We start from the raw sequence: 17,317 nt of genomic DNA, 5'->3' as shown, positions 1-17,317 counted from the left end.
TGGAACTGTTGAGTCATCTCTCACAGGTGTGTGGATGTGTGTGTACGTGTGTGTGTTGAATGCTGTGGTTTCTCACTGCTACAGATCTAGGAAGCTATTTATTACCACTGGAACGCATGTTTTACACCAACAAACATGCACCAGATCTTTATTTAAGAAAATATCACATTTATGACCATGTATAAAAATAAAACTACAAAAACTTTTAGAAACCATAACTACAGTGTCCCAGCTTCTCCTATAAGCTATTTCCTCATTCTAAGGCAAATGTGCTGTAAAAAAGGAAAGAAGGAAAAAAAAGTAATAACTTAATCTACGGCTAAAAATAATTTAGTCTGCTCTGCAATTACAGACACACTTTAGCATAAAACACAAGGAATGTGATATTTCTGCTGAATCAGGCAAAAATACTTAAATAATAAAAAAAACTTGAAAAAATATATATCAACATTTTTCTTGCATTATTAAAAACAATGATGGGCTGACTCTTGTAAAGAGTTGAGACAACTTTGAATTCTGCAGTATCAGAATATTCCAAAGTTCAGAACATACATATATCAGAAAATTTTAGACCAGACCAAGTTTTTCTCTGCCATTAGGTCAAACAAGACCTTCATTACAACACAATTGTGAAACACAACACAATTGTACTATTGTAAAAAAAGTAATAATAATACTAAAAAAAATATCTTTCTCTTCTGCCTAAAAATTCCCTTTGGATTTTTAACCCTTATTAAAAACTTTGATCTGAAAGGATGTCCACACGAACAAACCTTAGTCATAAACATATACTGTAAGACCTTGAAATGTGGGAAATTCTGGTAAAAACCTTTACACATGATTCACTACATTTTAACTGGGGTGGCACACAAATAGTTTTGAAACCAATGTTTATTACTTATTTCTAGTGGCAGTCGTTTTTGGAGGCGTGCCATTCATTTATGAGTTGTCTAAATGCATTTTCATATCCTGAAACAAAAATCTTATAAAGGCCAGCTTTACAAGATCCACTCTCTCAGAATACACTACAAATCCTCCAACCCTGTTGTGTCCACCTTGACTTTGATGAACAGTGTGTCGTCTCGTATATAGATTGCGTTTCGGGGACCTTCCAGATCAGTGTGAGAGATGAAACGGGAAAAGCCTAATGCTGTGTTGCTTTCAGCTGTGGGTCTGCGGAAACTTTCTTTGTTGGTGTCAGGGTTGAAGCTGCAGCTGATGTGGTTGCGTGAGCCGCTCTGGTCGAGCACGGTGAGTGTGACGCTCTGGCGGAACGGCCACGGCAGCAGCGAGTCGAAGTCACCTCTCATCACCATGACGTAGAGGGAGAGGTGTGTGCCCCGGGCGCTACCTTCCCCATCGGGGTACACGCGGGCACTCAGCTTGTAGCCGCTGCGGCCAGTGTAGAAAGGCGGTGAGGTGAGCGGTGCACCGGCATCCTTTTTGCGCTGATAGTCGTGAACCTTCCAGATGAGCTTTCCATCATATGACGTGGACTCGAGCTGGCGAAAACGTTGCTCGTTGCACTGCAGCTGCTCCACGTGAATGTCTAGGAGTCGAGTGTGACGCTGACACGTCTGCCCTAAAGCCCCTGCATGATCATACACACACAGAACTAGTATAAGGATTGGTGTCTGTAGAAACAATTCCACTTTTTCTCTAATTCAACAGAAAATGCTATTATATGAACTATTATAAAAGATTTTGACATTTTAGTATAATTGCATTTGGTTTTGAAGAAAAAAGCAGGTGTAAATGAGTATCATGCATGATGCCCTGCAATGGATAGGGTACAACCCAAAATACATCCCTTACAGGCGTTCCGCGTGGTAGCTGAGAAACTTACCACTGGACCAAGAATGCCGATTAGTATTTAAATATAAACTGATGGATGGAAATCCTCAAATGCTATGTACAATGCATCAGCATTCCTGTACCCTGTTCCTCAGTGATCACCATGACTGTCCAGACACAGGACAAACTATAACACAATATAGACCAAAAACATGTCTTCTGCAGACTGATTATTTTACCCATGCTGTCCTCACCCAGGTGATCTCTGAGGCTCTGCGTCATTGCCACCTGCTGTCTGAGAGAGTCCAGTGAAACTCGGAGGGACCTTAGCTCTTCTTTCGCCAGCTCAGCATCCAGAACACTGCGGAGCTCCTGCAGCTCCTGTTTAACGCTGGAGACACACTCCCTCTGCTCTGCCACTGACCTCTACAACATAGACATGACACATCTCCTGAGCTCCTGCTAATACACACTTTTTACAAAGGAGATGCGAGACTGAAGCTTGTATAGATTTAAATAGAAACACAGTACAGTACTGGTACCAACATAAGTAGATTTAAGCCTAAGAAGATATGAGTTTTGAAACATATTTTAGTTGCTTAAATAGTATGCCTTCTTATATTTCCTCAAATGCAAATTTTTTAAAAATATTAAACCGCCTTTGGAAAAAAAAAAACCAATCATTATCACTAAATAAAGCACTTGTTTTGTCTCCAGAGACATTAGAGCTTTTTACCTTCCTGTTTCCGTTGAGTATAAATATAAAATTTCACACCTACAGCTGAGGTCAGAAGTTTACCTATACACTCACCATTAACATGAATGTAATGGAGATATTGGGCTTTTAGTCATTTCCATGAACTGCGTTTATAGTACAGAATGATCGTTCATATGCATTGTTAATAGAAAGAAAAACAAGAATATGAAGCTCAAAGGAGTTGGATCATAAAGTTACACATAAAACACTCCCACGATTTCCATAATGTACATAAACCCACTTAGATTATTAGCCACTCAACATCCTGTTAGTGACTATGATTGACTACAGCTGGTATCTTCTTTGTGCAACATTAAAAGGGTACACTAGACATGGATCTCAGTGCAGATCTGAGGCATTCAACACCAAGAACACTGTACCAACTGCATCAAGCATGGTGTTGGTAGCTTCATACTTCAAGCCAAATGCATGCAAATAATTAAACAATGAAGCTTAAATAAACTGTACCTGGATAGTAGAAAATGTGTTGTCACACTTGGACACCTCTCTTTTAAGATTATCAACAAGTAAGTTTCTTTCCTTCAGCTCCCTCTCCTGGATGGCCAGGTCCTTCTGCAGCTGGTCTACCTGAGAGAGAAAGAGAGATGAGGAAATGCTTACAATTCCTACACTTACAGTAAGTGAGTATGGAGGCAAAATAACTGCTATGAAATTTAACACACCTAGTCATTCTTGCTATGCTGCTTAGTATGGCTTAAAGTACGCACAATTTTGTGTAGTTTAACATGTGGGTTCTTAAATTAGCCTAAAAGTGCTACCAGGAAAATCATGGTAGATAAATGGTAAAAGTAAGCAAAGTAGTCCCTATAAATATATATATTTTTTATATCTCAGATGTGATATGATTGGTATGGAATTGTGTAACATTACAAGTTTTTAAATACTCATTTCACCAAAAGCACAGCTTGTTTACTAGTAAAAGCTTTTCTTGGAAAAATCTTCAGAATGTCAGCGTTAATAAAAATAATGCCTTGATGATGTAACTGCGCTTCACATTAAGATTTATTTTAGATCAGTGTTTTGCAAAAAAAAAAAAATCTGTGTAAATGATTTTTTTAAATTGAAACAATGTTCAACAGAGCACCATTATTAAAAAAAACAAAAAAAACCTTTACGTTGTATAATTTTTGAGCAGATTCCATTACTGCACATTGTAAAATTCAAATCTTTCTGTAGTGAGTTAAAATCTACAGCCTTCACACGTATAATGTGACGTGATCACTAGTGTCAATGGCACCGCCAGGAGATAAAAATGCTTGATTGAAATCTCAGCTGCTGCTATGTTGTTTATCTAAAAGTGAACAATACAATCACAGCATATATTTGTGCTTAATGCACAGAAAAGCCACAATTAAAAAAGGTAATATATATATATATATATATATATATATATATATATATATATATATATATATATATTTATATTTATATATATATATATATATATATATATATATAAACGAGTTTCTGTGGCAGCAAAGAGAATTTCTCTTTAATGTCTCAATAAATTCTATCATGACAGACATTATTTCAAGATGTTGTTTTCAGTTTATGCTACCCCATTTTACACTGATTGATGGCATAAGCAGTGGATATAAATCTTTTTTTATTATTAATGGATCTTCACTGTATAATCTGACATGTACAGTAGACCTGAGATTTTACAGTGTGGCAAGCAATAATCATACAATACATTTTAAACTGGTTTATTGTATAATTTGCAATGAGAAACATGGTGGTGGTAGTGCAACACTGAATAGTGACATGTAAACCGATTCAAATTAAAACAATCTAACATAAAATACACGTCCATTTGGTAAAAAGGTGCTTGTCAACATTTAAAACTTTAGAGTTGGATTGTGACTTAACCATGAAGAGCAGTTGGGTTTAAGTTTATTTTCTGTTTTCTGATAATGGGACTGCTATTCTAAGATAGTTTGACCTGACTTAAAGTCTGAACTGTAATGAAACGGAATTGAAATATATACCTGTTTGGCGAGCTTGCTGTTGCTCTCTAGCACAAGCAGCACATGATGGCTAAATTCAGTGTATTCATGGACTTTCACTTTGCTTCTTTTATCCTAAAAGACAGAGGAAACGTGTCAAATTGCATTCGGCATCAGAATATGTAGTTACGTAGTATGGAGTATGCGGAATAATCGGTGTACATACTCGGACTGTGCAGCCATATTGCTTATAAATGCAGTCTGTCTCTATCTCTGGACACTCATCTATATGTCCTTTCAGCTATGGGAAAGAAATAGAAGAATGAAATTCAATATAATGATAAACACATTAGAAAGTTATGATATATATACAATTTATTTTTTAAAGCCAAAAGTGGACAGAACCTTATATTTCTTCACAATCTGAGAGCAATCATTGGGACACTGAACTTCAGCTTCCGGGCAAGATGTCTTTTCATGGTCCTGAAATGATGCACAAAACAGGGTTAACAGGGTTAACAGGTCTGTGATAAAGTTTAATCACATGACTGGAGGCAAAACATCAAAGGGTGTCTGACCGGGAGCTGGGAAATTGGATATGGCTTGGTGCAGTAGCGACAGAATTCTGTGCGAAAGGGGCAGAGGCTTTGCTGGTGTTCTGATAAATTCTTGCGAAACAGAATGTCAGTGCAGCCTGGATTGGAGCATGGCAGCATCTCATACTGACAAAGCTTTAGGTGTTTCTGAGGGAGAAATATCGAAACAGTCAGTGAGCTATAACCAGTCTGTTATTACTAAGCTACCTAGAGTGTAAAATTTAGGGACTTTTAGCTGCATCAGTGTGTACATTGTGGTTTCAGTATCAATCTGCAAATCACACAGAAGCACCTTACCTGCAAATCACACAGAGGAACTTTTTGTGTGCAATCTGGAGTGTTGCTACAGTAAACTTCAAGGTTAAGTAGTTCTCTTTTACAGCAGTTGTCTTGAAAAACCTGTGACATTTAAAATAGTTAATTACGGTATTCTGTACTAGTATTGGGGGAAGTAGCAAGTATTTCACCCAAAAGATTAACTTTGCACAGAGAAATATTTGTATGTTTTTCAAAGACAGCTAATTCCCACACTATATCCAGCTCTCCCATTACATGACTGACAGCAAAGATCATTTTGAACTGCTGCGTCTACTGTATTGTAAGACAGCATAACACACTATGAGAAAAGTATAATCTATCCTCTTCCACAACCATGAGCTCATAGATGCCCATAATTGACTTGTATCACTACGACTGGCAGCACAGAGAGAGAGAGAGAGAGAAAGAGAAAGAGAGAGAAAGTAAGAGCATCCCTCCCACCCAGACAGCACGGCCAGTTATGCTCTCTTGACTCCTGGTCACAGACAGCTGTGGTAGCTTTTTAAGCCTGATGATAGGATAAATGCTTCACTATTTTACTAAGCTTAAAAATGTCTGGATGATTAACAGCTGTGGATTATTCCAAAATGGTCTAAAAATCTTTACAGCATCGAGAAAGGTTACAATTATAATAAAATTATTAAAAACATTCAACAGCAGACTTATTTAAAAAAATGTATTTGAAAAAACATACTGCAATGCAAATAAATAAAAAAATTTCTCCTATTTATATATTTACCTTCTAGATTTTAAGTAAATACATTTTTAAGTGCTAAATAAAACATGACAGTCAATGGTTAACTTTTTAAACACTTCTTCATACCTCTTCTGGCTTGATTAAAATGCCATCTAAGGGACATTTGGACATGTCGCTGCTCTCACTGTAGGAAAAAAAAGTTGGTTTTAGTTCTGCACCTGCCCAAAACATACCGGATAAGCTACTTGTTTGTTAATCATGACAAACTAAATCAATACATATTCTCACAGAACTATTTCTACACAGATCTGTTATTTTCTTTTGTTGTACTTACATGAACATTCTAATGCACTTGGCACAGAAGATGTGGCCACAGCCCGTCTGGTGGGGGTTAAGAATGGCGCCACCGCAGGCCGGGCACATGTAGCACTCATCAAGCTGGGACACGAAGCTGAGTGTGCGATTGGCCAGGAAAGACTCCAACTCCCACGACCTCACGGGAGCAGAGCTCTGTTTGGAGAGCTGGAGGCTCGAGCATTCATTCTCCTCCGCTGCCATGTCAGGCTGGGACACTCAAGATACAGACATGAGACTGAACGGACACAGAAAGACATGAGTAGACAGATTTTACCCAATTCATATTTAACATTTAGACATTATATTAACTAAACATTATCTTCTACTTTATAAGAACAACCTTTCAACGTTTAAAAAAAAAAAAGTTTTTCTATTAATATATCTTTAATTGTTTTTATTGCAATTACAGTAAGTCCCTTATGTGGATTATTTAAACAGAACATTCTGACAATAAATAAATGAATGAATAAATAAATAAATAAATAATAGAAATGGAGTATTTGTGCACCAGAATTTACTTTACATAAGTGGAAACTCTCCCTTACAGGACAAGAAAGTACTTTATCTATATTACTGCTCCAAACAGTGTAGCCAGATGTACGACAATGATCATATTTGTATAAGAATTCGGGTTTCTTTACAATGTACGGTCATCGTTGAATAGTTGGAGTCTGTTGCTTTTTGTTTGGTAGATATACAGACTGCAAACTCAGTTCTTGTGGCTCTGCAATACGATTATTCTGGGGTCTCTGTGTGATTATTTTGTTTTGGCAACACAGGTTCTAAAGAATCTTTTCTGACAATAGTATTTTAAACCTTGTGACCACAGGCAACATCAGCCATACAACAGTTTTTTATTCATGAGTCATGAGAACTTTAAATTCCTGAATCCTTAGCAAATTTATAGCATTTGTCCTAGCTTTATTAAATCTACAACTGGTGTCTTTTTCAAGCTATTACAGGTTCGAATAAATCACTTGTCATTTAGGATTAAAGTTGAATAATGCCATTAAATTACATCATATTTCACATAGCACAGCACATTTAAAGCATCAAACTGAATGAAAAACAGTTGTATGTCATACTGTGTGGAATGATACCATGCACTTTCAGAAACATAGTACCACCAAGGGTACATCTTTTGTATAGCTAGTATGCATCTGTTTATCTGGCATGTACAGTAGTGCACCTACATACAGATAAGACTCACCCAAAAGCTATTATGGTCCAACTGTGCCTTTATCCAGGAGTAAAAAAAGGATATTTCGTAGGTGGGGGAACCGTAAAACCCAGTGCAAGAATGCAATAGGGAAATTGACTCACCTTAAAATTGCTTATATACGTGCATTGCTTTTTCCACTGCAAGTTTAGAGTGAGCTTGTGAAGTTCTAAGACAACAGCACACAATATGGCTTTTTAATTGCACTACTTTTGACCCTAATATAACGGCATATATTACAACCAGACTGCAACATAAACAAAATAATAGTTTAACATTACTATGAACCAAATATCAATAAGTGATGTGCTGCAGAGTTCAGGTGCTGGAATGCTGTTCTGAACCATTCTGGCCCACATTAACTCCAGACTACCTGTATATCTTTGTTTGTATATTGCGTCAGATTGATGCTGTGTCACTACTGCCTGAACTCCTTCTGTAAAGAAAGTGTTAAGTTCAATTCTTCTAAACTTCTGATACAAAATATGTGCACTACCCTACCCTACTTTACCCTATGCTACCCAATCTACTCTACCCTACAATACCCTATGTTTACCCAGACTACCCTACACTAACCTCTCCTACAGTATGTTACTCATTATCCTGCAATGACCTACCTTTACTATAGACTCCCCACCCTACACTTCCCTACAATACACGACCCAAATGCTACATAGACCCCCCTACCCTAAGCTACACTACCCTAACCTACACTACACTAGCCTAGTACTCTATGCTACCCTATGTAACCCCGACTACCTTTGCACTACCCTACTCGACACTATCCTACCACTACACTAAACTACAGGAAACTACACTACTATATTCTACTCTGTACCTTACCCTAACATATCCTACACTACCCTACCCTATGTAACCCTGACTAAAATCATTTACCCCATAATACCCAACCCCATGAAACCAGCCTACATTATAGCATGTGAACCAGACAACACTATACTACCCTGTTTATCCAGACTACACTTTGCTACCCTACACTAAACTATACATGGTAACACAGACAACACCCTACTACCCTGCACTATGTAACCCAGACTACACTACCCTACCCACACTACTTTATGTAACACAAACTACACTACCCTATGTAAACCAGACAACATTACATAACACTACCCTATGTAACCCAGACTACATTACACTACCCTATACTACCCTACCCCAACTAACCCAGACAACACTACAGTGACTTGACTATCCTACTCTTCACTACCCAACAATACATTACCCTACCCTATCCCTCTTTATACTTTCCTACACTATGATATCCTACACATAACCTGTAATATGCTATCCTTCTCTACACTGCCTCAAAAATTGAGCTTTTCTGCTGTCTCTTGAGCTGTCTCTTTTCTATATACAAAAAGAGACAGAATTTTGCAGCTCATAGGTTAGTTCGAAACATGTTTTGTGATGGGGAAATGTGAGTGTGGATGATCTGATTTGTGGTACTCTAACAAGGTAAAAGAGCACAACCAGTCAGTAATAGTCTGAGAGAGGTTCGCTGCTATAAGAAGTGTTAATTGGGAAGTCCATAAGGATTCCTTGAAAGGTTGGGGAAGTAAGGACATTCTTGCCTTTGATGAGGAGTGAATTGCTGCTCTGTGTGTGCGTGCATGCGTGTGTATATATATATATATATATATATATATATATATATATATATATATATATACACATATCACCACGGTTGTAAAGACTTAATATATCAGTATATATAAATCTACATATGTTGTATAGTGTCAGTATATATCAATATATGTTTCATAGCAGCTCAAACCAATCTGTCAATTTACCTTTAACCACTCACTTTTCATTACACATTACACATCAAACAAAACTACACTCACTATACACTTCTCAACCCTGCCATACACTCACACTATTATACCCTATACTACACTACACACTACACTACACTAGACTTACACAACACTACCCTTCACTGCATCACACTACTCTACTCTATGCTACACTCACACTACACTAGCCAACCCTACACTGAAACACACACTACACTATATCTACACTACCATGCATCACACTACACTACCCTACTCTACATTGTACAAAAACTGCACTACCCTTCACTACCGTGTACATAAACCACACCCACACTACTCTATACTACTGTGCATTACACTACATTACACTTCATACAATTATACTGCACTTACACTACACAACCTTCTCACTTATACTGCGCTCACACTACACAACCTTCTCACTTGTACTGCGCTCACACTACACAACCTTCTCACTTGTACTGCGCTCACACTACACAACCTTCTCACTTGTACTGCGCTCACACTACACAACCTTCTCACTTGTACTGCGCTCACACTACACAACCTTCTCACTTGTACTGCGCTCACACTACACAACCTTCTCACTTGTACTGCGCTCACACTACACAACCTTCTCACTTGTACTGCGCTCACACTACACAACCTTCTCACTTACACTGCGCTCACACTACACAACCTTCTCACTTACACTGCGCTCACACTACACAACCTTCTCACTTACACTGCGCTCACACTACACAACCTTCTCACTTATACTGCGCTCACACTACACAACCTTCTCACTTACACTGCGCTCACACTACACAACCTTCTAACTTATACTGCGCTCACACTACACAACCTTCTAACTTACACTGCGCTCACACTACACAACCTTCTCACTTACACTGCGCTCACACTACACAACCTTCTCACTTACACTGCGCTCACACTACACAACCTTCTCACTTACACTGCGCTCACACTACACAACCTTCTCACTTACACTGCGCTCACACTACACAACCTTCTCACTTATACTGCACTCACACTACACAACCTTCTCACTTACACTGCGCTCACACTACACAACCTTCTCACTTACACTGCGCTCACACTACACAACCTTCTCACTTGTACTGCGCTCACATGACCCAACCTTCTCACTTATACTGCGCTCACACTACACAACCTTCTCACTTATACTGCGCTCACACTACACAACCTTCTCACTTACACTGCGCTCACACTACACAACCTTCTCACTTGTACTGCGCTCACACTACACAACCTTCTCACTTGTACTGCGCTCACACTACACAACCTTCTCACTTGTACTGCGCTCACACTACACAACCTTCTCACTTGTACTGCGCTCACACTACACAACCTTCTCACTTGTACTGCGCTCACACTACACAACCTTCTCACTTATACTGCGCTCACACTACACAACCTTCTCACTTGTACTGCGCTCACACTACACAACCTTCTCACTTGTACTGCGCTCACACTACACAACCTTCTCACTTGTACTGCGCTCACATGACCCAACCTTCTCACTTGTACTGCGCTCACATGACCCAACCTTCTCACTTGTACTGCGCTCACACTACACAACCTTCTCACTTACACTGCGCTCACACTACACAACCTTCTCACTTGTACTGCGCTCACACTACACAACCTTCTCACTTATACTGCGCTCACACTACACAACCTTCTAACTTATACTGCGCTCACACTACACAACCTTCTCACTTATACTGCGCTCACACTACACAACCTTCTCACTTGTACTGCACTCACATGACCCAACCTTCTCACTTGTACTGCGCTCACACTACACAACCTTCTCACTTATACTGCGCTCACACTACACAACCTTCTCACTTGTACTGCGCTCACACTACACAACCTTCTCACTTGTACTGCGCTCACACTACACAACCTTCTCACTTGTACTGCGCTCACATGACCCAACCTTCTCACTTGTACTGCGCTCACACTACACAACCTTCTCTCTTACACTGCGCTCACATGACCCAACCTTCTCACTTGTACTGCACTCACATGACCCAACCTTCTCACTTGTACTGCGCTCACACTACACAACCTTCTCACTTACACTGCGCTCACACTACACAACCTTCTCACTTGTACTGCGCTCACACTACACAACCTTCTCACTTATACTGCGCTCACACTACACAACCTTCTAACTTATACTGCGCTCACACTACACAACCTTCTAACTTATACTGCGCTCACACTACACAACCTTCTCACTTGTACTGCACTCACATGACCCAACCTTCTCACTTGTACTGCGCTCACACTACACAACCTTCTCACTTACACTGCACTCACATGACCCAACCTTCTCACTTGTACTGCACTCACATGACCCAACCTTCTCACTTGTACTGCGCTCACACTACACAACCTTCTCACTTACACTGCGCTCACACTACACAACCTTCTCACTTGTACTGCGCTCACACTACACAACCTTCTCACTTATACTGCGCTCACACTACACAACCTTCTCACTTATACTGCGCTCACACTACACAACCTTCTCACTTGTACTGCGCTCACACTACACAACCTTCTCACTTATACTGCGCTCACACTACACAACCTTCTAACTTATACTGCGCTCACACTACACAACCTTCTCACTTGTACTGCACTCACATGACCCAACCTTCTCACTTGTACTGCGCTCACACTACACAACCTTCTCACTTACACTGCACTCACACTACACAACCTTCTCACTTGTACTGCACTCACATGACCCAACCTTCTCACTTGTACTGCGCTCACACTACACAACCTTCTCACTTATACTGCGCTCACACTACACAACCTTCTCACTTATACTGCGCTCACACTACACAACCTTCTCACTTACACTGCGCTCACACTACACAACCTTCTCACTTATACTGCGCTCACACTACACAACCTTCTAACTTATACTGCGCTCACACTACACAACCTTCTCACTTGTACTGCGCTCACACTACACAACCTTCTCACTTGTACTGCGCTCACACTACACAACCTTCTCACTTGTACTGCGCTCACACTACACAACCTTCTCACTTATACTGCGCTCAGACTACACAACCTTCTCACTTATACTGCGCTCAGACTACACAACCTTCTCACTTATACTGCGCTCACACTACACAACCTTCTCACTTACACTGCGCTCACACTACACAACCTTCTCACTTACACTGCGCTCACACTACACAACCTTCTCACTTATACTGCGCTCACACTACACAACCTTCTCACTTGTACTGCACTCACACTACACCACCTTCTCACTTACACTGCGCTCACACTACACAACCTTCTCACTTACACTGCGCTTACACTACACCACCTTCTCACTTGTACTGCACTCACACTACACCACCTTCTCACTTGTACTGCACTCACACTACACCACCTTCTCACTTGTACTGCACTCACACTACACCACCTTCTCACTTATACTGCGCTCACACTACACAACCTTCTCACTTATACTGCACTCACAACTACACAACCTTTCCACTTACACTGCGCTCACACTACACAACCTTCTCACTTATACTGCGCTCACACTACACAACCTTCTCACTTATACTGCACTCACAACTACACAACCTTTCCACTTATACTGCGCTCACACTACACAACCTTCTCACTTATACTGCGCTCACAACTACACAACCTTTCCACTTATACTGCGCTCACAACTACACAACCTTTCCACTTATACTGCGCTCACACTACACAACCTTCTCACTTATACTGCGCTCACACTACACAACCTTCTCACTTATACTGCGCTCACACTACACAACCTTCTAACTTATACTGCACTCCCACTACAAAACCTTCTCACTTATACTGCGCTCACATTACACAACCTTCTCACTTATACTGCACTCACACTACACAACCTTCTCACTTATACTGCACTCACACTACACAACCTTCTCACTTATACTGCGCTCACATTACACAACCTTCTCACTTATACTGCGCTCACACTACACAACCTTTCCACTTATACTGCGCTCACACTACACAACCTTCTCACTTATACTGCGCTCACAACTACACAACCTTCTCACTTATACTGCGCTCACACTACACAACCTTCTCACTTATACTGCGCTCACACTACACAACCTTCTCACTTATACTGCGCTCACACTACACAACCTTCTCACTTGTACTGCGCTCACACTACACAACCTTCTCACTTATACTGCACTCACACTACACAACCTTCTCACTTATACTGCGCTCACACTACACAACCTTCTCACTTATACTGCGCTCACACTACACAACCTTCTCACTTATACTGCGCTCACACTACACAACCTTCTCACTTATACTGCGCTCACACTACACAACCTTCTAACTTATACTGCACTCCCACTACAAAACCTTCTCACTTATACTGCGCTCACATTACACAACCTTCTCACTTATACTGCACTCACACTACACAACCTTCTCACTTATACTGCGCTCACATTACACAACCTTCTCACTTATACTGCACTCACACTACACAACCTTTCCACTTATACTGCGCTCACACTACACAACCCTTCCACTTATACTGCGCTCACACTACACAACCTTCTCACTTATACTGCGCTCACAACTACACAACCTTTCCACTTATACTGCGCTCACACTACAAAACCTTCTCACTTATACTGCGCTCACACTACACAACCTTCTCACTTATACTGCGCTCACACTACACAACCTTCTCACTTATACTGCGCTCACACTACACAACCTTCTCACTTATACTGCGCTCACACTACACAACCTTCTAACTTATACTGCACTCCCACTACAAAACCTTCTCACTTATACTGCGCTCACATTACACAACCTTCTCACTTATACTGCACTCACACTACACAACCTTCTCACTTATACTGCACTCACACTACACAACCTTCTCACTTATACTGCGCTCACATTACACAACCTTCTCACTTATACTGCGCTCACACTACACAACCTTTCCACTTATACTGCGCTCACACTACACAACCTTTCCACTTATACTGCGCTCACACTACACAACCTTCTCACTTATACTGCGCTCACAACTACACAACCTTCTCACTTATACTGCGCTCACACTACACAACCTTCTCACTTGTACTGCGCTCACACTACACAACCTTCTCACTTATACTGCACTCACACTACACAACCTTCTCACTTATACTGCGCTCACACTACACAACCTTCTCACTTATACTGCGCTCACACTACACAACCTTCTCACTTATACTGCGCTCACACTACACAACCTTCTCACTTATACTGCGCTCACACTACACAACCTTCTAACTTATACTGCACTCCCACTACAAAACCTTCTCACTTATACTGCGCTCACATTACACAACCTTCTCACTTATACTGCACTCACACTACACAACCTTCTCACTTATACTGCGCTCACATTACACAACCTTCTCACTTATACTGCACTCACACTACACAACCTTTCCACTTATACTGCGCTCACACTACACAACCTTTCCACTTATACTGCGCTCACACTACACAACCTTCTCACTTATACTGCGCTCACAACTACACAACCTTTCCACTTATACTGCGCTCACACTACAAAACCTTCTCACTTATACTGCGCTCACACTACACAACCTTCTCACTTATACTGCGCTCACACTACAAAACCTTCTCACTTATACTGCGCTCACATTACACAACCTTCTCACTTATACTGCACTCACACTACACAACCTTCTCACTTATACTGCGCTCACATTACACAACCTTCTCACTTATACTGCACTCACACTACACAACCTTTCCACTTATACTGCGCTCACACTACACAACCTTTCCACTTATACTGCGCTCACACTACACAACCTTCTCACTTATACTGCGCTCACACTACACAACCTTCTCACTTATACTGCGCTCACACTACACAACCTTTCCACTTATACTGCGCTCACACTACACAACCTTCTCACTTGTACTGCACTCCCACTACACAACCTTCTCACTTGTACTGCACTCACACTACACAACCTTCTCACTTATACTGCGCTCACACTACACAACCTTCTCACTTGTACTGCACTCACACTACACAACCTTCTCACTTATACTGCGCTCACATTACACAACCTTCTCACTTATACTGCGCTCACATTACACAACCTTCTCACTTATACTGCACTCACACCCTCCTACCCTACACTGTACTACACTGTGTATTCAGGCATTTGACAGACACTCTTATCCACTACCTTTTCACTTCAACTGCACTCAGACTACACTACTTTGACAGTACACTGCACTACATTACCCTACCCAACACTTCAGTTCACTGCGCTACACTCACACTCAGTCTACACGACAGTACCCTACCCAACGCCTCAGCACCTCCACTACACTCACACTGCACTAGACTACGCGGGGAATCCCCGGTGGAAGGCGGCTGCGGATACAGAAACATCCGACAGTGAAAGGAACAGCGTGTCTCATATCATACATTTTACATTCTATCATATTCTATCCTTTATCATAACTGCAGAATGTAACAGCTGACTGTACTTTAAATGCAGTCCTTAATTTTTACTTTCGCTTTGCTCTGACCCCCGCAGGAATACATGTACGGATGAAGAGCGGGAGTATATATATATATATATATATTTGTGTGTGTGTGTGTGCGCGCGTGTGTAATTGTGCGCGTTCTCTGTCCAGGTCACGTACCTCGAGCTCGGTGTCGCCTCTCTCTCTTTCTCTCTCTCTCTCTCTCTCCAGTGGATCAGTAATACCGCGCGCGGCCTGAGCGCCAGGAGCCAACTGGAGAGCGCCGAGACGAGCTTTCCTCCGCACGCGCAATCAAGCACTGCGGGAACACACGCCGTGACGTCACGGTGTCGGAGTTGGCGTGGTGCCAGCGGAAAGCGCGCTGAACAGGAAGTTAGATTTGTCTCGTACTAACAGTTCTCACTGCGGGCGGCACTGTGATGGTGCACCAGGACCACCAGCGAAACCAGCAGCAGCAGCAGCACCCGGGGTCGCCATGAGTGTTTCTAGCTGCAGCACCAGTGTCAGTGTTTTAAAGCTAAATGTTATTACCTGACAGTAGATGTGGGCGTGGCCACTATTAGCACGTCATCATCTCTAAACTTTTTGATATGCTAAACCCCTTCAACTTATGTCTTGAACACCTGTAAATAAGCTAATATCGACTTAAAATATACTTTAGTAATAACTTTATTATTTTATCTTGCATCTTTCATCTTCTATAGCGCTTATCATGTGAACAGGGTCAGTGGGGGCTAGAGTCTACACCCTGGACAAGGTGACAATCCATCACAGGGCGCACACACACACATGGGGCAATTTGGGAACACTAATCAAACAAATTCATGTCATTGGACTACTGGAGGAAAGTGCAGTACCCAGAGGATCTCACCAAGCACAGGGAGAACATGCAAACTCCACACACATACAGACAGACAGACCCAGGGTGGGAATTGAACCCTCAAGCCTGGAGTTGCCAGGCCACAACGCTAACCAATACACCACTGTGCTGCCCTTTTGTTTTCATTTTAATATACAATAATTAGCTATTCATCTTCAGTAAAGCTTAATTGTAACTGTGCTTTATTTCCCTGTTCAGGGTTATGACGAATTTTTGGTTTATTCTGGGAACACAAGGCTTTAGGAAGAAATACACAAGTCTATTGCAGGGTGCTACATG

General features: G+C 41.1%; 1 protein-coding gene across 2 annotated transcripts; it reads right to left on the bottom strand.

The window, feature by feature from the left end:
• Window positions 1-124: 124 nt before the first annotated feature.
• On the bottom strand, window positions 125-16,636 carry traf5 (Tnf receptor-associated factor 5). Of its 2 annotated transcripts, none has more exons than XM_053512737.1 (11): window positions 16,318-16,636; window positions 6,464-6,721; window positions 6,256-6,313; window positions 5,412-5,513; window positions 5,097-5,261; window positions 4,924-5,001; window positions 4,745-4,819; window positions 4,561-4,653; window positions 3,020-3,139; window positions 2,034-2,220; window positions 125-1,591 (listed from the first exon to the last, which is right to left on the bottom strand). In XM_053512737.1, the coding sequence occupies exons 2-11, from the start codon at window positions 6,685-6,687 to the stop codon at window positions 1,026-1,028; spliced, it is 1,668 nt and encodes a 555-aa protein (XP_053368712.1). In that variant the 5' UTR covers window positions 6,688-6,721; window positions 16,318-16,636; the 3' UTR covers window positions 125-1,025. The 2 variants fall into 2 exon arrangements, with proteins under 2 accessions (XP_053368712.1, XP_053368713.1); XM_053512738.1 differs by having other exon boundaries at window positions 130-1,591; window positions 2,049-2,220; window positions 16,318-16,634.
• Between the last annotated feature and the right edge of the window lie 681 nt (window positions 16,637-17,317).

Source organism: Clarias gariepinus, chromosome 15 (genome assembly GCF_024256425.1).
Source record: "Clarias gariepinus isolate MV-2021 ecotype Netherlands chromosome 15, CGAR_prim_01v2, whole genome shotgun sequence".
Taxonomy (NCBI): Eukaryota; Metazoa; Chordata; class Actinopteri; order Siluriformes; family Clariidae; genus Clarias; species Clarias gariepinus.
The sequence above is the reverse complement of the archived record's forward strand: the minus strand, read 5'-3'. Positions and strand labels throughout refer to the sequence as shown.

Excerpts from the sequence above, each read along its gene's own strand:
- traf5 (XM_053512737.1), bottom strand. The coding sequence starts at position 6,687 with ATGGCAGCGGAGGAGAATGAATGCTCGAGCCTCCAGCTCTCCAAACAG. Across the intron at positions 5,262-5,411 it reads TTCCTCTGTGTGATTTGCAG|AAACACCTAAAGCTTTGTCA; the intron begins GTAAGGTGCTTC and ends TTTCTCCCTCAG. Across the intron at positions 1,592-2,033 it reads CCTGGGTGAGGACAGCATGG|GGGCTTTAGGGCAGACGTGT; the intron begins GTAAAATAATCA and ends ATGATCATGCAG.